The sequence below is a fragment of the Ammodytes marinus genome (genome assembly GCF_949987685.1).
Source record: "Ammodytes marinus genome assembly, chromosome: 4".
In the NCBI taxonomy this organism is placed as follows: Eukaryota; Metazoa; Chordata; class Actinopteri; order Uranoscopiformes; family Ammodytidae; genus Ammodytes; species Ammodytes marinus.
Window position 1 is genome coordinate 25399394 of NC_137233.1, and position 25883 is coordinate 25425276.

The 25883-nt window shown below is 42.3% G+C and overlaps 1 protein-coding gene across 1 annotated transcript in view; it reads left to right on the forward strand.

The window, feature by feature from the left end:
* magi1b (membrane associated guanylate kinase, WW and PDZ domain containing 1b) overlaps positions 1 to 25883 on the forward strand; it is a 133747-nt gene that overhangs the window by 67290 nt on the left and 40574 nt on the right. Inside the window, 2 exon segments of the mRNA XM_080025451.1 lie at positions 20008 to 20127; positions 23183 to 23419. Of these exon segments, the coding sequence (XP_079881577.1) occupies positions 20008 to 20127; positions 23183 to 23419 (357 nt within the window).

Genomic DNA, 25883 nt, shown 5'->3' on the forward strand with positions numbered 1-25883 from the left:
AGCACAGTTGATTGGATGACCCGTATATAGGCTAAGAGGACGGGGCTTGGAGGGAAGTGTAGACTGAAGCCGTGGGGATGGAGTTGGGGGTTGGGTGGAGTTTGGGTGTTGGAGAGGGGGGCGCAAGAAGGGGGGGATGGTCGTAGAGGAGAGTGAGAGAGAGAGAGTGTGAGGGAATGGAGAGATGCAAAAAAACACTCTCACACACTCGTATCAACGCTTGCTCTAGCTAGCCTGTCAAGCTAACATCAAACATATGTACACATAGGACTGTGTTTGTCTGTGTGTGTGTATGTGTTTGGTTATCATAACATTGTGTCACCTGAACAAAATAAATGGTCTCACTCACTTTGCCATTCCTAAACCAATCAAGAAGGGCAAAAGAAAGCTGAAGGAAGATATTGTGCCTTGTTGACTTCTATCAGACAAGAGGATGTGCTGTTTGTCAGTCAAATACTCTATGGGTGTCTGCTGGTGACACATCTAACACATGAGTTGCTTTTGTCAAGGCTAGGCAAACACGTTGGGACATGCCTTTCCGATGATCCTTCCCGTTATACCAGTTATCACCTGAATTACACTATCACAAAACCAAGTCAGCTTTCACCGGCACTGGACTTTGCCCTACAGTTGACTTGATGGCCTGCAGTTGATTTTTTTCTTTCTATCAAAACAGTTTACTACTTATGAAAAATAACTCATACTCTATGTTGGATAGAATTTCCTCTGCATTGCAATGGTTACCAATTGTTAAACAAACTAACATATTGTGATCTGCATTGATTAATTGTTCTCTTTCCATTAAAAATGTGTTAGAAATTTCTCAACCCCTGAATTCATGGCGGTGGGGAGTGTATTGCTAACACCATTCCACAGAGTCAAAGGAATGCTGTCAAACAAGAGTGAGTGATGGCTTCAGTCCCCCAGATTCATAGTCACTACTGCTCCACCTACACACAGACACACACGCACGCACGCACACATGCGCACACACACACACACACACACACTAACACACACACACACACACACACACACACACACACACACACACACACACACACACACACACACACACACACACACACACACACACACACACACACACACACACACACACACACCCTTGGGCCTAATGTATTATATGCACTCACTCAATCAATGCCACTGTTGCACACATATGCAGGATTATAGGCATGGAGGTAGTTTTAGCAAATTATGCCTTTGCCTCAAAATAGGTAGAATAGTATTTAGAATATTTCTAAATACTGATACTTATTTGTTTCTATCTTTGTTTCTATGTAGCCGAGTCTGTATTCATAAACATAGTTAAATCTTGTTCGTAAAATTGTAGCTAATACTGTGTATGTGCTATGGTTATTGGAGTTTGCAAATAATGATGCGTTTAAGTCTGATTGTGGCACCATCAATTTGATGATCTAATAAGATTAGGATTACAAATCAAGAAACAATCAGTTTGGCCATATCAAATTACTGGCAGTTTTGTCCAAAGGGGGTTCAAGAAGGAAAACAAACTGAAAGTTCCTCGGAGCACCTTTTTAAGTAAAGTATACTAGTGCATAATGCTTTATACTGTTTTGGCATTTGGTATTACATAAATGAATGATTTATCTTGTTTTGTAATAGTTATTAATACTAAAATATCTCCGCAGCATGTGTGTTCAATTTAGACTTTAAAAAAAGCTATACTGCCAATATGAAATTTGGAACAACAAAGAAAGCAACATTTTGGCCAACGATTTAACTCTTAATTGTTGTGTTTGGTGAGATGTCTGTGACCACCGCCATAAATTACTTTAATTCTTTCCAGCTATTTAATTGGTGCCACACTAATGAAATAGTGGAACAAAAGTGTCCATCAACACCCCACTGAAAAACCAAGTGAATTCATCTTTGAAACTTCTTGACTTAGTGAGTTTCCCTATGTGCTCAGAATGTTGCTCAGAAAGTATGGATTTCGGACACATTTAAGGGCTATCTGGCAGAGAATGGTGCATCTCACGACCTTTGACCTTCCTCCCTTTGACATTTTTTTTTCACTGCTGTTCCCAACCCCCCTCCTTTTGACCGTAGAGCAACACAAATGAATCCTGCACATGCAGAGTTGCCTGTTCTCTCCAACTTCAGCAGCTGGCCATTTGGACTCAACACAATCGTTTTTTTATTTTTGTTCTTGTTAGTCCATATTTGAGGTTCCAATTTGTATGAATCTTTAGGTCTTTGACCAACATATTGGATTATTTCATAGTTAACTTATTCCCATGTACATCCTGTTGGCTTTTTGCTAGTTGCCCTTGGACACCCTTTAACTACCAGGGTTAACACCTGCAATAATCAGGGATGTAGAAATTGTGCATTACTGTTGGACTTATTTTAGATCAATGTATCTGTATAAAGCTCTTGTCTTATTGTCACAGATCTTACTGTCTACCCAACACTTGTCTTTAGGCTTCTACCCCTGACTCCTGTCCTCTTCTCATGTTGGTCAAGGATGAGTTGTCTGTAACTTGTTATACAGCCAGTCAGAGCATGTGTACTCGTCCCTCTATCTAAGGAAATCAGTGTCTGGTAACGACCAAAAAATAAATGGGAGTGTGGTGGGCGAGAGAAGAAAGAAAAAACTGATGGGATCTGTGAGAATAAGAAATAATCGGGGTGAGCGGCCAAGAGGAGGAGGAGAGGGAGGGAGTGAGTGAGAGACAGAGAGAGAGAGAGAGAGCGCGATAGGGGGAGGTGGGCGTGTGCATGTGGGTGCCTGCGAGACGGGAGACAGCGGGGCTCAGTCAGCGAGCGAGAGAGAGAGAGAAAGAGACAGAAGCCTAGCATCGCAGCGCCCTGTGTGTGTGTGTGTGTGTGTGGGTATGAGACGGAGCGCATTATAAGCCAATGTGTGTGGATGCTCTGTAGCTTAGCTCCCATTAGCTTAGCATCACAAAGCCAAAAGCTGGACAGAGGACAGACGCACCGGGGAGGAGAAGGAAAAAGGGGAGGGTAGGAAAAAAGGAGGAAGGAAATGTGAATCTGCACTGGATTTTCCTCCACTCATCCACACCTGATTGGATTTTTTTTCTTCTTCTCCTGTCGACGTGGTGTTGTTCTGTGGACTGTAAGGGAAGGAGGAGGAGGAGAAGAAGACCCCTCACGGGCATCTTTTAACTGAGGTATTTTGATGTTTTGTGTAGTGATTTTGGAGAATTGACTGAGGGGGATTGAGGGGTGGCTGTGATTTAATGGTTGGGGGTTGGGATGGAGAGGCAGGCGGTGGGGATGGCTGTGTGCATCAGGCAGAAGGCATCAGGGGAGACGGAGGCACATCGCTGGCAGTAATGGAGGCTGATGTGTTGTGGTGAAACGGAAGCTGTGTGTGTGTGTGATCGTGTCTGTCTGTCTCAGGTATGCATGCGGCCGTCTGTGTTTGTCTGTGCCCCGCTTTGATGCCTGCTTGCCTGCGTGCGTGTGTGTGTGTAAAGTGTCACTTCCACTGTGTGTGTGTGTGTGATTTTGACTGTAGCACTTAAGCTCTGCGATGGCTGTATTAAGGGGTATGTGATGTGTTGACATGCTTGATCATATTGGAAGCCATTACCTCCAGCAGCAGCAAACTGCTGTCTGTCTGTCATTCTGTCTGTCTGTCTGTCTGTCTGTCTGTCTGTCATTCTGTCTGTTTGTCTGTCTGTCTGGAGCTTCCACCATGCTAAGGTTAGCCTGTACCTCACCTTCATTCTCCCTCTTGCTTTCCTGTCTGGATGATCCCCCCTCCCCTCATCTCCATCCATCCATCCATCCATCCATCCATCCCCTCTTCTTCCCCGCCCTTCTAAATGTATCGTTTTAATGCCTCTCTTTTCCATTTCCATGTCGCTGTAGGTAGTAGCAAGCCTTGGGTGCTTTTTTTCTGGGTGGAATAAACAGACAAAGGCTGGGCTGTGTGTGTGTGTGTGTGCGCGCGGGGGCATTTTTAGGCAGGGGTTCTGGCTGACTGGCACTGGCCCAGTTATTTTTTTCTTCAAATGTCTTAATCTCATACTGTCTGTCTGTCTGTCTGTCTGTCTGTTTGTCTGTCTGTCTGTCTGTCTGTCTGTCTCTCTCTCTTACCTTCCTCCGGTCCTAAGATACCCCCTTCCTTATCCCTCTGTATGGGAATCATTTATAAATCAAAGCATTGCTTATGAAGGAACACAAAAAATGGAGCACGTCACAGGTCCAGTGAAAGGCCTGTTTTGATCTCATTGTGGTGTTGTGTTTGTGTGTGCATCGGTCTCTTCATTGCGAGCCTCTTTCAGCCAGCCGGAGCTGTGAAAAAACACCCTCCCCCCGACTCAAAACACTCCATTCCAAATGAAAGGCATGCTCACCAATCATTGGAAAAACCATAGCAAAAACTACTCTCTTAAATATTTAATTCCCTGCCGGACTCTTGATATTTTGGGGGGTTTAAAGAATCAGGTGGGATGGTTGAGGTGTCTGTAATGTTAAACCATAGACGTCGACCCCTCCTTCTCCCCACAAAACCAAAACTAAATAAATAAATAAATATCATATAGCCAGAATGAATGTAGCTAGCAATTTGAGGACTGGAAAATGCTGGAATCTGCGGCCTGTGCTTTTGCTTGGATTAACCCTTTAGTGGGACAGATGGCTCCATCCCCCTGCCGAGCTGATGAACCCCAGTCAGCTCGGCACCCCTCCTGCATTTATGCGTGCATGCGCGTGTGTGTGTGTGTGTGTGTGTGTGTGTTCGTGTTTAACCAACAAAAAAAAAAACACTGGCAACACAGGCAAGCTGTGGCAAAGATGGTGGATGGGTCTGTTTTGGTTTTGGAATACGACGGGAGTCTGCCAATCCTCTAGTGTCTGTGTGTGTGCACGTGCAATTGTGCATACAGTCGTATGTTTCTTGAAAATGAATCATGCAGACAATACAAGCCTCAGTATATTTTTAGAAAAATGTGGACTAGCTGGCTTGCTTGACATCAGAGCATCTTTATTGTGGAGATTTAGGGAAACACTCCTGTAATAGCTTCTGCACAACAGTTGGGTCCATGGATGTTGCCAGATTTCCAAGACAGGGACATTATCCTTGTTGTGTCTCTGTGCTCATACATCAGCTACATACAGGTTTATATATAAGGCCACTTATTTAAGCAGAGCAGATGCTACAGTAAACCCAACCTATCCGAAAAACAGAATTACACCAGAACACATCTGATGGGATTTCACAATACATACCCAAATGCTTAATATGTGCTACCTCCATTGATGTCCAGCTGCATTTACTCAAACTGCCATTTAATGAAAACCACAGCTATCTCGCAAGTGTTTTGAGTCTGAGAAACTGAAAAATCTGAGTTTGTTGGACAGTTCTTTGATGTGCAGATGTGTCTGTGTAGGAAATATAGTAGATGGCATACATGGAATGAATTTGACTTGAAAGGGAAATGGCTGGACCCTTTGAAAGACACACAGCGGGCTAATTCAATCCACTTCTAGACCTGCCTTTAATGTAACACAGTCATCACTCGTCACATTTCATTTCAGAGCAGCCCGATCCAGATTTGTTCACTTACAAACCGGCAAGACTGAGGAAAAGCATTTGCTTCCTATATGCTGAGGCCACCATCTTCATTAGAGAGGGAGCCAAAGCTGTTAGCGTGCATATAACATTGGGTCACTGCTTCAGCCCTTCCAACCACGTTCTCTCGTTAGATGTGCACTCTGTCAACAGTAGAGAAATTAGGGATGCACACATGGTACCGTAATATTAGCAAAATTAGCCTGCTCCTGACTTATTCAACTAAACAAACAGACATGTTGGCTTTTAGGCATTTGCTTCAAATATATTAGTTGGTTTCTTTTTTACATTGCCAATGTTCCTATGCTTATGGTTTAAGTACATTGTTTCATTGGAAGGATTTGACATATCAATGTCTGTTAACAGGTCTTGGGGCAGTACTACAACATTTAAAAAAAAAGTTGTATAAAGCCCCTTATGGCTGATAAAGCTTGATACATTGTCGCAGGTCACTTCAGTCAGCATAGACTACATGTTTAAAGATGACAAAAACCTGGTGTACCTCTGTAGCCCAATCCTCATCTCTGCTTGAGGCTTGGGGCTTGCCAGGACTATAATAACACAACTACATTTTAACCGGACTGTTAGGAAGAAGAATCTGTGGAATAAAAAAGGCAGTGTCTCTTGTTTTCCTCTGTATATTTTGAAGAAGAAAAAAACCTTCCCCACACAATCCATTTGACTCCTGTTTCATTGTATGTAAAATATAAGATTAGCTTCATCATCCTTCACATCTGGATGTCCTTATGACTAAGTCATTTAAATGAGTATGGCATCCGAGACAAACCAAACAGTAGTTATCTGCTGTACTTCTGCATTGCATGACATCATCAACATCAGAGCAGCACAATGGAGTTCGGGCTTTTGGCAAAGACTCGGTCAGCGGCTTGAGAAAGAAAATCACTTGTCCTCCAGTCAAACCCCGAAAGAAGGAACTGTTTTGCCCGGGCCACACAGGCAGTTCTCACATCTGCCAAACCCTACTGGAGACAGAGGAAATACAAATGAGCAGATCAGAGGCTGCGTGGAGAAAGGCTGTGGTATTAACTTTCCCAATATTCTCTTGTATAGAAGACAGAGTAGATGAATAGTGGCTTATAGATTAAAGAGCCAGTTGTTAGAATTATACATTTGAAGAAACTGGAACAAATGAGACAAACAGTACAAATGAGATCAAACAAAAACAAAATGGACATAAGTGAAAGAATGAATTGGAGGAGTGATGGAAGCAGAGAGGAGCAATGGAGCGGAGGGCACACAGAGGGGAGGGAGCAAGTACCACCCCAAGTTTCCTGTGTGCTATCCACTGGGTCACGCTCATGAAAATTTTAATCAAGCTTTGCAGATAACAGCTTCGTCTCTAACCTAGCAACTACATTCAACTCCGTGTTTGTCAATGATTCATGTGTCTCATCCACCGTCGAAACACATAAAAAAATCCCCATAAACAGAGTTTGTGAGTGCTGGCATTGTTTTTGTGTCGGTCGCAAACTACTTAAAATGCACTCTTTCAAATAACTCCTGTCCTGATTGACCCGAATGCCAGCACACACGCTGCATAAGAATAGCTGGGCCTATTAATAGAACAATTATGATAATGAATCATTGCCAAACACATTTATGATGGCCTACTTTTCAGTCATGGCACCGATCAGTTCAACATGATGAATACGTTGAAATAAGTCATCCCCCCCACGCCCCCACCCCCCGTTGCTTTATACGTGTTCTTTTCAATCCTGCAGTTTAAAATGCCCAAAGAATGAACCCACAATACTGTGTGAATCATAGGTGTTTTCCACCGTACCGTGCATGTCATTTCTCTGAACCCGCTGACATTTGAAGACAGGGAATTTGTATCTAGGTCATACTGAAGTTTGTGTATCTGTTTGTGTAGTGTGGGCGTACTCTTAGGCCTGCCTCCAATGGAAAGACGGATCGTTATTTGCTATTTGAGATACTGTAAGGGTTTCAGTCCAGGGTCAAATCTTTTGAGTCTCAATATATTTGAAATAATCAGAATCTACACCCAACTTGCTTTATTCTTTCAGTCTTCCCTTCCTAGGTTATGTAGATATGTTTTTAAAAAACAGAGCTTTCAAGGCACATCCTAAATGTCACAGTGTTGGGGAGGTTTGTTTTCTTTAGAGCCTGACTAACTGGTTTTGGACCACAGAGCATGCAGAACCTTATCTTTGGTGGTTCGTCATGAGGTTTAAAATAAGCATAGTTTGTATCGACAGTTAGGTTCTGCTTCAATAATTTTAAATGGCTCCAAGAATGGTGAGGCTATACTTGTAACCTGTCATAAATAGTACTACACTGGATAGATGCTGCGAAAAAACAAGCTATTTTTAATGCACTGAAATAGCTGTGGTGTGCCCAAATACTGTAGAGTGTGACTGGCAGGGTGTGTGCATTAACCCAATTGGTCTTGTTTTTGTAAGCGTTGATGCGGTTATGTCATCAGCAGTGACAAACCGACATGTGTGAGAGAGCATAGCAGAGTAGATGAAAATTGATCACTGTCCGTTTCAGGCAATACGGTCTTAACCCATTGATGACTATGGCAGTCTAAGACCCTGTTTCCACCTGGCATTAATATGTGGTTCTGAGGAATCCGATCGTTATATGTAAATGTAATATGCTTGTTCACACCTGGCCTTAACAATGCGTCTTCTATGCGCGTTTGCGATCCGGATTCGAATTCCCCGCGCTGTATGGAAATCAGCTCGTACATCATTTCCGCTTATACACTCCATCTTCAATGTTTTCTGTTTTCTGTTGTCTGTTTCATAGACATTATAAAGGATAGACGCCGCATTGGGCGTTGAGCGCGAGAAATGCGGGCGCCATCTTGGACCGGTCACACGTTCCACTCAGTGTAGTCTGTTTGGCAGGTGGAATGAACTGTCAGCACATGTAATTAATCATATCTCATTAAATACCAAACTGATTTTCACGCGGTTTTCTTTGCTGCAAAGATCATACATGTAGCTAAGATACAGGGCACAAGTTTCGACGTGTTTTAATATTCATAGTGGGCCTAACAGTCATAGAAGATTCTGATATGATATAAGTAACCAGACGTCCGAGTCACACACTTCGTCCGGGAGGAGATTGAAACGGAGGATGTGTTTCTGCTTGGGGAACATATTGAGGAGACACAGTTTGGCATCGACAACCACCATTCCGACTTGTTGTCATTGGTTGTGTCTGTCTTTCACAAATTAAGGCTGCACCACATTGCCAAACTCGCCTTTATAATGTCTATGGTCTGTTTACCTGCAACGGTGCGCTTTTATGACGTGAATTGTCGCGTGAATGAGTACGCGTTTCCGCCCAGTCACTCGCCGCAGTTGAGTGGGCGGGGCCTAATGTGTATGAGATGGGCATACGCGTTTCCACTGTTAATGGGTATGTGGATAAGTGGTCTCAAACCACCTCCGAATGTGGATAATTTCAATGCGCATTCAATGCGCATTGAGCGTGTTTCCACCTGTAGTTAGCGCGATCGGATCCTAAAAACCACATATTAATGCCAGGTGGAAACAGGGTCTAAGTCTCAACTAAACATTTCAGTATGAATCCTCACACCCTCTGCTAGGCCTCATCCAAGCTGCATAGGCAAATCGGCACACATCTTCATCTGTCAGTGTGCATTTTCTTTGCTTGTGTTGACAAAATTCAGCGTGTAGAGTTGAGCAATCTCTCAATGGTACTCCCCTCAAAGTCTTAGTAGCCCTGGGGTCAGTACAAGTTCCTCCTCCTAGTTTGTCCAGCAAACAGAAAGTTGGTGAATTGCTTTGTGTTTTTAACACCTGCCTAGTGCTGTCAACGGGTTTATTTTATCCTCGCAGAGAAATAACTAATCAAGGATGACACACAACTCTGACTGCTTTATTCAAAATGTCTTTGATTTGTATTATTTGATCCATGAGGGAAGGTATATACATATGGAGACTGTACTTGTGCTGCTACAGCTGCCCGTTGTGGAATAATCTTCACAGTTTGAACAGTCACATCAAAGGATATCTAGACGCATTCACCTGGATCTTATAGGACCAAATCATCGCCATGTTCCATTTTTTGTCTTTGACGTTTTGTGGATGTTTTGGCTGCTGCAGAACGAGAAGGAGATCTTGTACTTGTACTATAAAGGGGATAGCATTCCACCAAACTGGATCCTATGAAGATGTCAAGAATGACATCTCCTCAGCTCCCAGCGATAAACCCCAAGTCGTCCAAGGAGTGGAGCCCAACAATGTCCTTGTGGAGAGAATTAAATGTAGGTCACAGCTAAAATGCAAGGCCAGGCCTGGGGGATATGTGGGCCCAGGGTGCTTTACTGCTCTAGGGGAACGCGAGCGCAGGAAATAAACATATTTTTCACACATGGTTATTTTTAGTAGCTGGGTTGTGGCTTTGTGCATGCTTGTGCCACCTACCTTTACATTTTATTGATGCCATTCCTTTAAAAAACAAAGATAGCTTATTTTAATACCATTTTCCTCTATCATTTTCTGGCCTTATTGGCCTGTCTTGCAAAATTCAGCACAGTTGAAATAGTAATCCAAAGTGCTGTAGAAGATGTTTTAGTGAGTATCGTACTCATTTGTGCCTTTCTCATAATATCATTGTACTCTCAAATATAATCTTAGTGTCATCCTCCACCTTCACAAATGTCAGCAACCTTAGTCTGAGTCTATCATGCCACTAGAAGGGCAGATGCTCCCTTAAAATAGTCTGCCATCAATTAAATATAGATGAGGCGCTTGAATTTGTCCGCCAGTGAGTGTTGGTTGTGCTTGAAGAGGGAAGAGGCGAAGATCTTTCATATACTAAATTCATTGAAGCAATTGTTTTTCAGTATTTAGATAATTGGATTTTTTTCATGGTATACATACTTGTGGATGTATTTCTATAAAGGTAGAATATGTGGTATAATATTGTCCAGTACTTGGTAGAGAGGTCCATGATACATTTCACGTAAACTGTACGCCGGATGTTTTTCTTTCAAAGGTTTTTTTATTAAATGTTAATAATAACAAAATTGTAGCACAGAGTACACATTTTTTCCCCTTTTTCTCCCGAACATACCCCACCCACATCCCACCCTCACACCCAACAACACAAAACACACACCGCAAGAAACAAAAACAAACAATCAATCAATATGAAAAAAAAAAAAAAAAAAAAACACACAAAGAAATAAAATTGAATCAAATAAAAAGGGGGGGGGGGGGGTAGCTACTCTTCAACCGGATGTTTTTCTAGGTGAGCTCGCTGTATATAGTTAAGATGTTGTTTATAGATGTGTTGTTATAAGTTATCTTCATAAGTAACTGACTTATGAAATAAGAAGCTATTTGCTATTGATCTTTGCATGTGACAAAATTCAATATGCTACCACAAGTCAAAATACAAGCCATCCCACTATTGTCCTACTTGTTGTCCTTGAACCAAGATATGAACCATGAACACCACAGTTGGTCAATTCTATTGTCAGGTTGTGAAGATGACAGAAGGGAGACGGTTTGATATTGATCCTGTGTAAACTGAGTGACAGACTAACTGGGAAGGCCAAGGTCACAACGAGGGGTTGTGACCTGTCATGGTGGATTGATTGTGGTTTGGGAGACATCATGGTAACGTGATAAGCCCAATCCCTAAATGCTTTCTGGCAGGGATGACACTTTGATTGACAGTGCCAAGGTAAAAGTGGCACCGCAGTGGCAGCTATTAGCTTTTGAGTCCGCAAAGTACTCTCAAACCAATTTTGTTTCTTGAATATTTAAAACTTTCGGAACATTTGTAACTTTTTAAAATAAAAACACTATATGTAAATCTGATCCATGTGCCATCCAATTAGATGTTAAAGGTGCATTAATAAATTTTTGACCAGTAGGTGTAAGCTAATTCATAGAATCAAAGCCTTTAAGGTAAGTGATAGCAAACTGTTACCTACTTGAACATCATGAAGACGCTAGACCAACACAAGCATCCCATTGGAAACTTTTTTCTGGCTAGCCTACAAATGTAATTCTAGTATTCTATGAACCTTCGGTTGTGGTTTAGTCCACCTAATCCTGGCAAATACATGGCTCTCCTCAGTTTTCAGGATATTTCACTATCTTCAATTATGTCTTGTTTACTTTGGCTCACTGCTTTTTCTTGCTGTGCTTTAGCTTGTTTTCTTGGATCGTCTGAGGTACAGTAAATGGAAATCCTTCTAGAGACATCTATATAGACTAAATATTGTCCAAATAATCGGCTGCATAAAGAGCTGCAGGGTTATGAGAACTAGAAGCCCCTCTCCCATCACCATAAGTTATTTAATGTAATGATAACATTGATAGTATCACTGAATGGAGCTTTGCATTTGTGCAAATATTCATTGATGGCCACCATATAAGGCGATATTATGCTTTGAATATTATAGTGAATAGGAGTCAGTGGCAGTGAATTATTTTCACAAGAAAGCGTAACCAGATCTGCAAATCTAATTGGGGGAATTGAACTATATACTAAGATCACTCACAATCAGTGTATATTGTTGGCAGTTCAGCAAAAGAGAATTCTATATGAAATGTCAGAAAGTTGAGGATAGGTTCAACAAAAGAGCGTTGACAACAAGATAATTAGCTACTGTATTTCAATGAAAATAATGTTGTATTTGCCAAAAAAAAATCTTGCTGTTTATGAAGGTTTGCTCTACAAGATATTAGTGGGTGGATGCAATCACCAGAATTGTTTTCTTTTTAGCTTTCATTATCATTTCCTTGACTTTGAGTAATAAATTTCATAACAGACAATCGTACAAGAAACCAGGCATTCGTACAGTGCCCAAACACAATTGACTGCTAAAGTCTAGTTTGTTTGACCAGTTTAAGTGCTCTGTACCATCCGTGCTAAAGCATTTCCTTGGCCCTGGCACAGTTGGAAGAGGTGTGCTTCGACACGGTACGAATGCTAATGTATGAACAGGCAGCAAGTTATATGAGACTTTTTCCTGTGACCCAATACATCCATACGGGCAAAATGTTGAAGAAGGGTTTGTGTTGGTCTGATGTGGAAGTGGAATTTTTGCTGCAAAATTGTCTGGATGAAAATATTGAAAAACAATCCTATACAAGTACGCCCCAAAACCCAAACCTGCACATATTAGATGTGGTGAGATATTGGCAGTAAGAAATTGTTCCTAGGCCCAGATCTTTTGAAGCAGTGTGATTGCTGGCTGGGCCTGGCCAGCTGGGGAGGAGGGAGGGGACAATCACGCTAAAGCATGGGATGGATCAACAGCGCCATGTGTGGGTGTGACCTTAGTCCTGTCCCTTACATCACAGGGGATGAAAGTGGCAATGTGGACTTAGGGGCACTTTACACGACAACACGAAACGGTGCAAACGCGGAAATATTCTCGCGGTTGCACTATATCATTTACATGAAAACAGCAAACGCAAGCATGAAACCGCAAGTTTTTGAGATCTACTCCCAGGGAGGATTTTTTGGAAAACACAACGGTTTTGGTTTCTTGTAAACACCGAAACCATTTTCCCTGGTAACGCTGACGTCACGGCTCCACTTCACGTATGCGTAGTCTGTAACATTTGCTGTCAAAATACCCACACGCGAGTTATAAAGTTAGAAGACAACATAACTTGTAAGGTGTCTCCGCGGCACCATCACTGTGATCAGCGGAGAGTGTCGTGCAGGGCTCAAATATGACACTCGCCAATTTAGTCTAAGCGATTAGTAAGTTATTGAGACCACCCGACACTTTTTCTGGGGAAATATTTGTGCTCTGCCGGTTTTTCTAGCAAAATAAACATGTGTAGCTTCTATATGCCAGGGACACGGCTCTCTTTACATTAAAAAAAACACTATCCATAGCTCAGCATGCAGCGGTTAAGTTACTGTTCAACAAAAGGAGCATTAAGGCTACGGCTTCACAGTAAAAGCATTTCACTGGCTAAACATTAACAGCATTTCACTGGACAAACGTGAGTCGACTTTTATTTTGAAGTACGCCTAACAGGAAAGTAGCCGCTCACAAAGCCCCTTCACTATCAGCATGTCTTGTTTTCACGAGTTCAATGCGGTGAAATAAGAGGACAGAAAGCTTGTATGAACGTTAATGGCATTACTTTTCGGTTACAGTAAGGTTTTATGCATCAAATTGTACCGAAAAAGCTATCTACTAGGCTGTGTCACCGCTGACTATTGGCTTGGCATGGCTGCTACACTGCTACTACAGCGATTTCGTCCCGTTTCCTCTGAAAACATGTGTACGAGTGAAGATGTCAGATAAATTGTGTCAGAACAGGTTTTTTTTTAAACCAAAAACGGGAAAACTGTCACGTTTTCACCGTGTAAAGTGCCCCTTAAAAGACAGTGGAATAGTCTTAGAGGGGACAGTGGAATGATCAGTTAGGCATTCTAACTAGGAACGTTGTTGATTGGGAGGTCAGTGAGTTCAGAAGCTTTACCGCCGGGAGATGTACACTGTTTCTCTGCCTTGCTGTTCTCACTGGAGGGCTATGATGAAACTACAGGATGGAAGAGGAATGGATAAATTGTTAAATGGAAATGTGAGGTCTTTGATGATGCAGAATGTGTTGTGTTGTTGATGCAGCATATGTGGAGAGCAGAGCAGTCTGCAAGATGTTGTGCCTCATTTTTATTTGGAGTGACTCAGTTCATTTTGAGAGGTGCCTCTGTATAATGGTGACACGATTAGGATAGGGAGGGAAGATGGGATCAATGGGTCCAGGCTACATCATCAGTAAGGTTCACAGTGAGAAACTTGATATTCCTGAGTATGTCATGAGCAGAATAGCTGATATCTAGAAGGTTTGGTCAGGATGGGCCTTGACACCTCACCTGTCCCATTTTAAATACCTTAAAGCTGGGGTGGATAATTTGGGATAGAGATTCGAATCCAAATACCAGAACCGCTCCACTTGTTTTCTTTGGTCCCTCCCCTATGGTCCCTCCCTGACACACTCTACACCAACAAAGTCGTGCTAAAGTGAATGGACAGTCCCAACAGCCAACAAGAACAGAGATTGATTGGTCAAAGTGTACAGCTCATGTTAACTTTGACCAATCAGAAATCACGTACCCCAGCTTTAAGAAACAACTCATTATTGTTGCATCTGTCAAACTAGGTACCACTCTTACTACTGATACAGCCAGTCACAGCTCGGCACACACCTCTGTTCTCATGGTTTTGGTATTGGAGTTTTTGGCAACTCTGGCTTTGTCATGGAGGCTTGAGACATTGCTGAGAGGGCTTCTAGGGAATTACAAAATTAAAATTACAGTTTGACTCAGGTCTATTGAGCATCGTGACATTCTCTTGAAAAGGTGTGCCAGGATGGTTTATGAAGCAATATATTTAAAATGGTTCAGGGACCGGTTAGAGCAATACGATTGCTTGAGGTATCTAATGAGATGGACAAACTGAATTGTATGCGCCCATGATGCTCCAAGCAGTTCATTATAACAACGGTGAGAGGCCAGTGTTAGCTGGGACTGTGATTATTTTGGCTTCAGGAATGATAGTGACAGATTCAGAAATGAACACCTGAGGATCATCCGGTGAATCCCAATAAAAGCACAGTCCCCGCTAATCGCAGTAATGGTGCTCTGTGTTGTAAAGGCCAGGACACACCGGCCAGATAATCGCCGTTGTAGTGTCGGTAGGGGGTCGGGACACGAATCTGTTTGGTGTGTGCCGTGACGTCGGCCGACGTAGAGGTCTTCGGGCTTGTTTTGAGCCCACAACATGTTCAATCGGCGGCCGACTGTCTTTCATTTGGAGCAATTTGATTGGTGGAGGGCTAGCGAATCAGTGAAGCCCGGAAGTGAGGCGGGTAGCACAAACAGCTAACAACAGCTAGCCATCGTTTTAATGTGTTTGTTCGTTTCGTTTTGAGAGTACTCACATGCATCAACCCTTGTTGACTGCTCGACACCATGCTCGACACTCTGCTAAAAATTGTGCTCTTATGGTCCATAAATATAAATACGTATTTCTATCTATGTTTATGCTCTAGAGAGCTGTCCCATCATTTCCGGCTTTCGTATTTTTTCGGGCCACAATACAGATTAGCGCCGCCTGCTGTTGTGGCGCAGAGCGTACGGAAAATAAGCAGTCGTCTCGGTGTGTTTTTTGGCCGCGACGGGAAGACTGGAGCTTCCTGAAACGGCGACTCCATTTTTTGGGTAGTCGGAACGAGTCAGACTGGTGTGTCCTGGCCTTAAGAGCGTTAATACACTTATCAGAGACAACAACACAAACATAGCTCAGTAATCCGCAATTGTGTATGTTGTATTCTTACCCGCGCATGGCTATTTGACTGCAAACGTAATACACATGCGAAGTGGAGCCGTGAAGTCACTGTTTCCACAGGGACTGACTTTTCCAGTTTACACAGCAACACTGGAGTTGTGTATTCAAAAGATTTTACTCTGAAACCCGGTTACTAAAGTTTTCGTTTGCAGCCCCCCAAAATTACGTCATGGAAATGGCCATTCAGTCAAAACAATTTTAATCTATTAACGCTTGAGTATCTAAATGTCAGACAAAATAATGAAAGGCATTAAGAGAACAATGAAAAGGAATTAATAGCTGTTTTATGATTAAATTATTTCCAATTGCAGTTGGAGAATAAATAAACCATCTTTTAAACTATTAACAACATCAGGATGGATACAATCTCAGAAGATGTAAAGAAACAATTGATATTTAGGTAGTGGTTACATGGTCTGCCCTATTGTTTACTTTTCTGGTATGGTCTGGATGTGGTTAACCCTAACCACTTATTGACTTAACTACAGTGCAGAGGTGCTGAACTGTTGTTGCTCTCGTCACTGCAGGGGTCTAATCTGGTCACCATTGGTGGCTCAAAGCATAGACACGACACTTCTCCCACTGTGGCTGTTATGCTAATGAAACTATGTGTGAGTGTGCATGCGTTTCTGTCTGTTGTGGGGAGATGGGTGCATAAAGCTCTATTAAGTGATTACCCTTGGCCCACACAGCTCCCTTTTATCCCTAGACCATGCCATTTGTTGCCCATGCATCCTTCCCTGTGTGTGTGTGTGTGTGCGTGTGTGTGTGTGTGTGTGTGTGTGTGTGTGTGTGTGTGTGTGTGTGTGTGTGTGTGTGTGTGTGCGTGTGTGTGTGTGTGTGTGTGTGTGTGAATGCGCATGTGTATGCACATGTGTTTGTGTGTGAATGCGCATTTGTATGCACATGTGTTTGTGTGTGAATGCGCATTTGTATGTATTGGGGATGGAACAGCTGCTGATTATGATAGGAGGTGTTTCCTCCTCAACCCTTGTGGTACCATTACAAGCCAAAGCAAAGCATGTTTGGCATTTACATGCACACGAGCCATATGACTCCTCTGTGACTGTTGGTGTCTGAGTCAAGCCTCTGCTGGATTGCCTGAGGGAAGAGGCGGCTCAGTATTGTGCCCTCATCTGTGTAACTAGAGATTTCACATACAGGACTAGTCTTTAAGTCTCTCACGCTTTCCCCCCCCGAGAAGAGAAATGGCTTGATGTGCTCTGAGGGTTCAACCCAACCGCATTTTGGTTTTGATTGCCACAGTTGTAAATCTTGACCATTCAAATATGCCAGATTGATGCTTCCAGATATGGACCAGACATTTGAGCCATACCTCTGTGGTACTGCATATTTCTATAACGGAATTGAAAAGCAGGTTGTGAAGCCAGAGGAGGCTAATGTAGAGGTGTGCGTCATCATTGGAGGACAGTCTTCCCCACATAGCTCCCCCATATCTCTCTATCCTATACTATCCTTCCTGGGTTTCCCCTAGCAACCGCAGAAACCCAGTGGCCTGATGCATGGAGACAGAGAAAGTACTTGTCTTTCTTTGTTTTTTTCTTCTTGAAAGAACAAAAAGGAAAACATACAGTTCTGATAGATCTATTGTTATGTGTTATACAATAGCATTCAAAGGTACAGTTAATGTTTTTTAGGGCATGCATGCATGTGTTTTGATGCAGCAGCAGTGTGCTACAGTACGACTGCCAAAATCTCAACACTTGTATCCTTGATTATCTTCCTTAAATGCTAATGGCAAGTTTTTTTTTTTTGCAACGCCCACCCGGCCATCTAATCTGCTGAAGATGTTGAAGGAATGAAGCCACAAGGCAGCCAGCTCTAGTTGAACACCCTCACAGCAAATCTCCAAGGCTTTATTATATGCGCCAGTCACTGGATTATGCCAACTCGTAGCTTTGGTACTCTCACCTCTTCTCCTTCTTCATCTGTATTTTACTGGTATAATCGTCCTTACTCTGGCTCTCACTCCCAACCTGTTTTTCCTTTTCACTCTTATTTCACAGCTTGATAAATGGAGCTTTTGTGGGTGTCGGTGGGGTATTGAATTAATCAGGCCTTATAGCGATGACCGTGTCTTACCCACTGGGTCTACGCCAAGGCCTCTGCTTTTCTATCCCTTTTGAAACTGGTCACAATTCCACTTCCTATTTGGTTTGCTAAGAGCAGCAGCAGTGTCTAAATGGAGAGGAATCAATGGCCACCTTTGTGTTGGGAATAGAACTGACAGTCGGCCGAACTCCCTGGCTCGGCTGTGGACCCTCCAAGGCTGACATTCTGTAAAAGACTTGGTGTCTCGGAATGAGCAAACTGTCGGTTCAGAGAGACTTCAGAGGGGGATTTGTTTGACTTTTAATCAATATCCTCTTGCTACACGAGTGTCTGGTCACAAATGGTGGGGTTTTGAAGTTGGTGGGCATTAAATTATGAATGGAAGTAATGATCTTGAAGATTAACTCTTATCTCTGTTTTTCCCAGTGTACAGTGGCCTTTACCATACAAAGAATATGCTGTTATTATGACAGCTGGATGGTGAAAATGATACATGTCTAGGAAAATGTTGAGATTGAGTGTCTTCAGACATTGCAACATGCTTCCCCTCTACGTGTAGTGTGTGCTAGTTTGAGTTAGGATCCGCACATTTGTGATTTATCACCAGTGTCACCGTACGTGGCTGCACTGGGAGCCTCTCCCCACACATCTATTTTTACCAGCTTATTGCTTACCAAACCACTGGAGACAGAGTGATCGGGAGTTAAGACACATAGATAAGGAGATGGAAGGCAATGGAAGGTAGAGAAGGGAAAGCCCTCGGAACAATCAAGATGAGAATGATATACATATTCCATTAGCACTTTCTACATGCTTAGATTTATATAGTTTGCAGTAGGAGGATACAGTAAATGTAGTGAAACACCAAGCAAGAAAACTGAGCGACGGTGAGACAGTTTTGTTAAAATGTGCACTAGTCGTGAGGTAAAGATTGAATGGTTAAAGGGAGCAAAGAAAGCAGGATTATTAAAAGAAAAAAAAGAATGGTGTGACCTTTGTCGTCACTAAGAGTTGCAGTGTTTATCATCTCACTGTTGTCTCAGCTGTTTACCATTGACGCCACACTGGCCAACTGTTAGCAGCCACTAAAGACAAGTGCAAGAATCTCACAGGCTACATGCCAAACCCTGCACACACATACACCATTTCCTCCCCCCTACATATGGTAGGATTCCACTAAGCTGCCACTATGACACCTCACACTCTACCCCAGTGTGAAGTTAATAGTAAACAATGGATCATTTCCCATTTGGAGACAAATTAACGTTAATCTAACGGCACAAATGTAAATGTATACTATACACCATCTCCTAGACCTAGCCACTGCTGTAAGCGGAATGGTTCTTTTAGCTAACTTCCTGTCAGTTACTGCAGTTAGCAGTCCCCTCGCTCGTCCCTACGTCTCCACATTAATGCACTGCAGTCTTCAAGCAGCAAGTTATCTAGCGTCATCTCAGATCCATAAGTGTGATCAAACATGATAAAAACCATCAAAACAAGACATTGGGAAGGATTTTTACCTGCTCCGCCATTGTAGGCGCATAAACATTCACCCATCTGTTGCTCTGGCGTGCACCGGCAGTGAGACCATGAGTGAGACGGGTGTCGGTTTGTAGCATTCTTTCTTGTGATTGGATACAAATTTTGGGATCCTCCAATAAGTTTATTTGCCGATTACATGCAGAGCAGCTGACTGAGAGATCGGCTTTATGAAACGTGCACATTATGTAAGTGATCACTGTATGAATTAATAGCAATTTAACACTTATATTAACATAAATAAACCGCTTACTTCACCCTTAATTGCCTTAAGCCCTAAACATTTCAAATAGTACAAGGAGAGAGTTCTAATCTGAGATAATACAAAGACCGGAATGAGGAATGAGTACTCGATCAAAGCAAGCATGCTCCCTGCAATCTCCAGCTTGATGCGCTGTTATTCATTCTAGTTTGCTAACTTTTAGCCTGTCTCTGATTGGTCGTCCAGGTACAACCCGTGCCCCCAGAGAAGGAGAAGTTCCTGGCGTGGACTACAACTTCCTCCCAGTGGAAGACTTCCTGGAGTTGGAGAAAAGTGGGACCCTGTTGGAGATTGGAACATATGACGGTGAGTTAGAAAATCCCACATTTAGGTGGTTGTGTTGTGTGTAACTTTAACTGGTATAAACTTTTTGGGCGTTTGACAACTAAAGGGTATAGACATCTACAGATCCCTCATGCCTGGAGAGCAGGAGTCCTTTGTGGAGAACAAGTTGTAATCATCTGCCTAAAGTATGCCTTTTCTTTGCAGGGTATTAGTTCCCTAAAGAGATCAGGGGATAAGGGAAATTAATAAAATAAAATAAAATAAACCTTAAAGCACTGTGCGCAACTTTTAATTACAGTAGGGTTGGGCGGCATCCCTTTAAACCTTCCCCAATTGCTATCCTTGTACACAGTAGCTGTAGGTTAATACCTACTTCTAAACTACCCTTTTTGTCTTTCTTTCTTGCCTAACACTACTTTTACCATGATTCCCTTGAACTAATTACCAGCGTTTCTGGTTGTCCTTTGTCATTCAGTTGAAACCCAAAATGTTGCTAAACTGCACTTGTTGCTTCTTTTTGGGGACAAACTAGTTTACATTCGCCGTCTTTATTTTCTGAATGACCCCTTCTGAGAAGAGGCTGTCACATGACTGCCAGTAATTAAACTTGCACACTCGTGTTATATTGTCAGCAAACAACCATGTTGTGTTCCGGCCCACTGCTGGACAGATGCACCTGCTGAGGCAACCATGTCTCTCAAAACATGCCCGCCCCCGCCACCGTCAAGGTTTGGTGTCAGTCCCTTTTGAGTCGAAAAGCATGTACTTCATTTAGATTGTGTTTGCGATGACAGTCAACAATAACATAGAAAGAAGGCAGATGTCTAAACAGAGTACATCATACTAAAATGCAACAGGAAGACATGTTTAGGACTGTTTGCTATGCACCACTATTGCTATTACTCTGTCCATCATGAATATAGGTCAGGCTGCCCACAGCAACATGTTAACCTCCCTTCTTCAGGGGTTGTTGAAAGTAGCTCTTGGACATATTGGAAAACACTAGCTGAAGTGGATGCAGACGAGACACTGAAAGAAACACCACCGGAGAGTTAGCTTTAAAGTTGAAAAGGTTGCTGTCAAAATGTGGATGTGATTTTTCTTTCATGTGAGCAACATCACACAGGTACATTCATAAACAATTGATGCGGTGGATTTTGGATATATCAATACTGGAGGGAGCTGTCAGTAACCAGTGCTGGAGTTTGGTTGACATATTTTGTGGGGATGAAGGCTAGTCCCACTGACACGTTTCACCTTTTAAGTCAGGTCCAATGTCTTTGGGTTGTGAAGTGTGATCTTTATGGGGTTGCTGTCACTCAGTATGTGCCCCTTTGTAGCTACAAACAAAAAGAAACCCCAAAAATGAATTTCAGTGATGGTTGCACAAAGTGAGTGACGCGTACAGTGCATACGGAAAGTATGCGAAATGTGGATAACGTGAAGCACTGTGAATACTTTCCGTGTGCACTGTACAACTATCAATACTTGCCTTACTGGAAGGACTGTAACCAAAAACACTACCATATATCACTCCATTCAATCAGATGATGTTTAGAAAGTTAAGACCTGGTAATGATAAAAGTCTGCTGTGTTGAATTAGCTTCAGTAGTTCAGAGTTCCATAATAATGCATTTCCTTCTGACTTTAAAGCCAGGAGAAAAGTAAACACAGCCAATGGACTTGTTTTTATATGAATCCCAAAAAATCAACATACTGTAAAAGAGGGAAAAGAAAAATAGATCACAGTAAGTGAGATAACCATTGATGACAGTGCGCGGAGGAAATCAAACTTTCAAAGATCTTGCTTTCACTTGAAAAGCTTTTACATGCTTAAAATAAGTTTGTCTTGTGACACGTTCACAAAACCCGAGCCAGCTAAATCTGAAGATAGGCTGTATCCTTAAGGCAAATGATGGTATACTGGTCCAAACGAAAAATGGGTGATATTCCAAACAGTACTAAATTTAACTCATTTTGTGATCAGAGATGACACTATGTTTGGGTGTTATTTAACTAATGACGTGAGCGTGAAATGATTGAAATTACCTAACAGTGTTAAAATCACTTTCTTACTTAAGTCTGTGTGGAATAAAAACGGTATAATGTTTTGGTCCAGGAATACTCTGATATGATGTTTGCTGGCACTTTATGTCCATGTTAAGTGTTTACACATGTTTTATCATTGAAAAGCTGTTTGAAAACGGCTTATGAACCATATTGTGGCAGAATGTTTGACTTGTCATGCTGGTGAGACAAATGTCCGTAATGACTGCTCAGTTCCATCAAGTCACGCCGGTGAGCCAGCCTGCACCAGGCCCATGGAGCTCACTCACCTACAATGGCTTGCAGTCACTATTAATCTTATCAATTACAACTGTGTTTTACCCAAGTTGTAGTTTGCTAATTTATCCTGTAATTCATCCACTTGGTCTAAATCAATTGTTTTTCAATCACCTTTATATTTCGGATGCTAATGCTGTTGAGTCTCATTAGGAATTTGGCATTGCATTTGGCTTTATATTCTGGGCTTCAGATGGTACAGTCTCCGTTCTGCATGTTTTGTTATCCCCTCTCAAAACTGTCCGTGTAGCTCAAATATGCTACTGGCACTGGAGAAGAAAGTGACTGGGAAAACTGATTTACTAAATGTATTCAGACAGTTTTATGAACAACTTCTGTAGTCATGTATCCAAATACAATACTTGGGAGTTTTAGGAAATGATATGTATTACATCTGACTCACAAACACTCTCAACTCTATTGAGTGAAAAATGATGTAATATTGTAAAAAATATTTTATATCCGAAACATTCATTCGTTTGTGGTAAGTTTATTCAAACTGCTCGTGGCTGTGAAGTGGTAAAAAAGTCATGACAAAAAATTTAGTTTTACTTCAGGAATTCACATTTTTCCCACACCCAACACTAGCGTCTATTTGCATAAAAAGGCTATATCTAAACCCCCTCTCCAGCACTCACACAAAACCCCTTTGACCCCTCCTCTCTAACCCTCCGACTAAAATACCCTCTTTTTTAATCCCCCCCCCTCCCCTGTCTTCTTCTTTGTTGCCTAGGTAACTATTATGGGACGCCCAAGCCACCGGTGCAGCCCCCCGGTGGGAAAGTGATTAGCAGTGTTGGTATCGGCGGTGATGCCCCACTGCCAGACGGGCTCAGTGGTAGCCTGCCCGGCTCGCAGCACTCCACTCCCCGAAGACGCTCCAAGTCCTACAATGACATGCACAATGCTGGAATAGGGCCCGCAGAGGAGGACGACGAGGACCTCCCTGACATGAACAGTAGCTTTACAGGTACGCACACAGCTTGAGAAGAGGCAGCAGGGTAGGACATTTGGGCGGAAATTAACTTTTTTTTTCCACCCTGTGAAATATGTTTTTGGATCATTTCGAGGGGCCATGTTATCAAATGTTGGGGAAATACCTTGTTCCCTCTATCAGGGTACCGTACCGCCAGGGTTCTCCAAGTCAAATTTAAGTTTTTTTAAGACATTTTTTCATATCGATTAGAATACCAACTGCACTCTCATACAAGTGTTTTAACTACAGTGCCTTGCAAAAGTATTCATACCCCTCACAATATTCCATATTTTGTCACATTACAACCACACACGTACATTTCTTTTATTGGGATTTCATGTTATAGACCAACATAAAATGGCACATAATTGTAAAGTGGAATGAAAATGAAACATAGTTTTACATTTTTTATAAATAAAAAAATAAATATGTGGTGTGCAAAAGTATTTAACCACCCCGAGTCAATACTTTGGAGAACCACCTAATGTCTAAAAGTATTTTGGGGTATGTCTATACCAGCTTTGCACATCTACGTAGAAGAAGAATGGGCAAAAATCTCTAGATGTGCAAAGCTGGTATAGACATAACCCAATAGACGTGCAGCTGTAATTGCAGCGATAGGTGGTTCTACAAAGTATTGACTACTTGAATAGTATTGGGTTGAATACCACAACCACACTTTTCAGTTTTTTTTTATAAAAAAAATTGAAAACCATGTTTCATTTTCATTCTACTTTACAATGATGCGCAACTTTGTGTTGGTCTGTCACATACAATCCCAATATAATACATTTACTTGTGTGGTTGTAACGTGACAATGTGACCAAATTCAAAGGGTATGAATACTTTTGTAAGGCACTGTATATCTATGCAACTAGCACTAGTGATCTTCTACACAAATTGATCCATGGACGATTCGCTTCCTCTATGGCATAGATGTTGGCGTGCATAGGTAAAAGGGGCGGGTTGTTTTTGGGTGTTGATCAGTCCAGTCACATAGTGAGACATACTGCATCTCTGCCTCTGCTACTTCAATATTTATCCTTTTTTAAATCTATCCCTCAACTTGATGCAGGTGCAATGCACCATGGCTCTATGCAAGAGCAAATGAAAACAACTTCAAATAATGTATGTTTGTGCTTATGCCATCAGGAGTTTTGAAGTCTGTACTCAAAGCAGGGTACTTAACAGCCTGCATAGTCCTCTCTGTAGCTGTCTGGTTTAGCGCAGATGTGCAGAGTAGGGAGGTGAAATCCAATAACAAGCGACCACTCAAGACACACATTTGAAACACATTCTGAAGCCTGGCGTTAACCGCAGGCCATCTCCAATGGATAAAGACAGAATTTTCATGTATTTGATACTAAATATCCGTCCGGAACAGGCCCCAAGGCTGGTACTATTCTCTAAACTAAATTAAATCTGGCCTCTTTGAACAGGAAACAGCCAAAATCAGCCACATTTGGCATTGATAAACACGGTGTGTACAGGCTGGCTAGCTAGGGTTTTTCCACCTTGCCACAATTTTTGCCTGCAACTAATCAAAAGCTGTCGTGTGACTGGCTGCATGCCACTAATTGTTGGTTTATTGTTGTCTACTTACTGTAGTTGTACAGTATGTTACCTCCCTGTCTTCCCGATCATGATTCACACGCTTCTCCTCTAGCTGTGTGGACACCCTTTAAAACAAACAGCCCCCAAGCCATTGAGTACACAGCCAGTGGCTTTGCAGAGCCGTCTCCAACAGTAGACTGAGAACATGCTGTGAGCTGTTTAGTTTGGGGAACACTTTAGACTGCAATGCCGCTGACTGGACTGCAGGTCCATTTGAAAGGAGAGAAAAAAGAGAGAATCTGTACTTGTCGATGGAAAAAGTGGGAGGGGGTGCAAAAGGAGACAAGGTAGCAGGACATTGAAATCGAAGGAGGGAGTGGCTGGGAAAGGGTAAAGTGGGCAAGTCTGGAAAGGATTGGACACAGACAGGGCCAGGGAGAGAGAGAGAGAAGCAAGGGAGGATTGTACTTTGTGAAGGAGGATAAGCTCAGAAAATGAAGAAGTAGGAGAAAGAACACAAAGGAGGTGGAGAGAGAGAGAGAGAGCGAGAGAGCACTTTGGTGTTGTGAGGGGCTGCAGAATACAAGAGCGTCTTTGATTGGTGAGTAAGTGGTCTCTGGGTCTGCCTGTATCCATGCATTCAAGAATGTAAAACAGTGCCATCTGGCTGCAAGAAGCAGAGGGTGGCATCTGAGCTGCCTCCATTTTTCATGCTATTCTTATTGACATCAGTAGTAAGAGGTAGGTCATGTGTGTTTGTGAAGTACAGGGAGATCTTATTTGATTCAAATTAACATGTTTTAAAAATCATGATGCTGACTTCAATGCTGTGTTTTAAAGTGGCTCTGTTAGGGATGATTTGAGATATATCATATATCCCTACTGCACTCTTGTTTGAACGTCT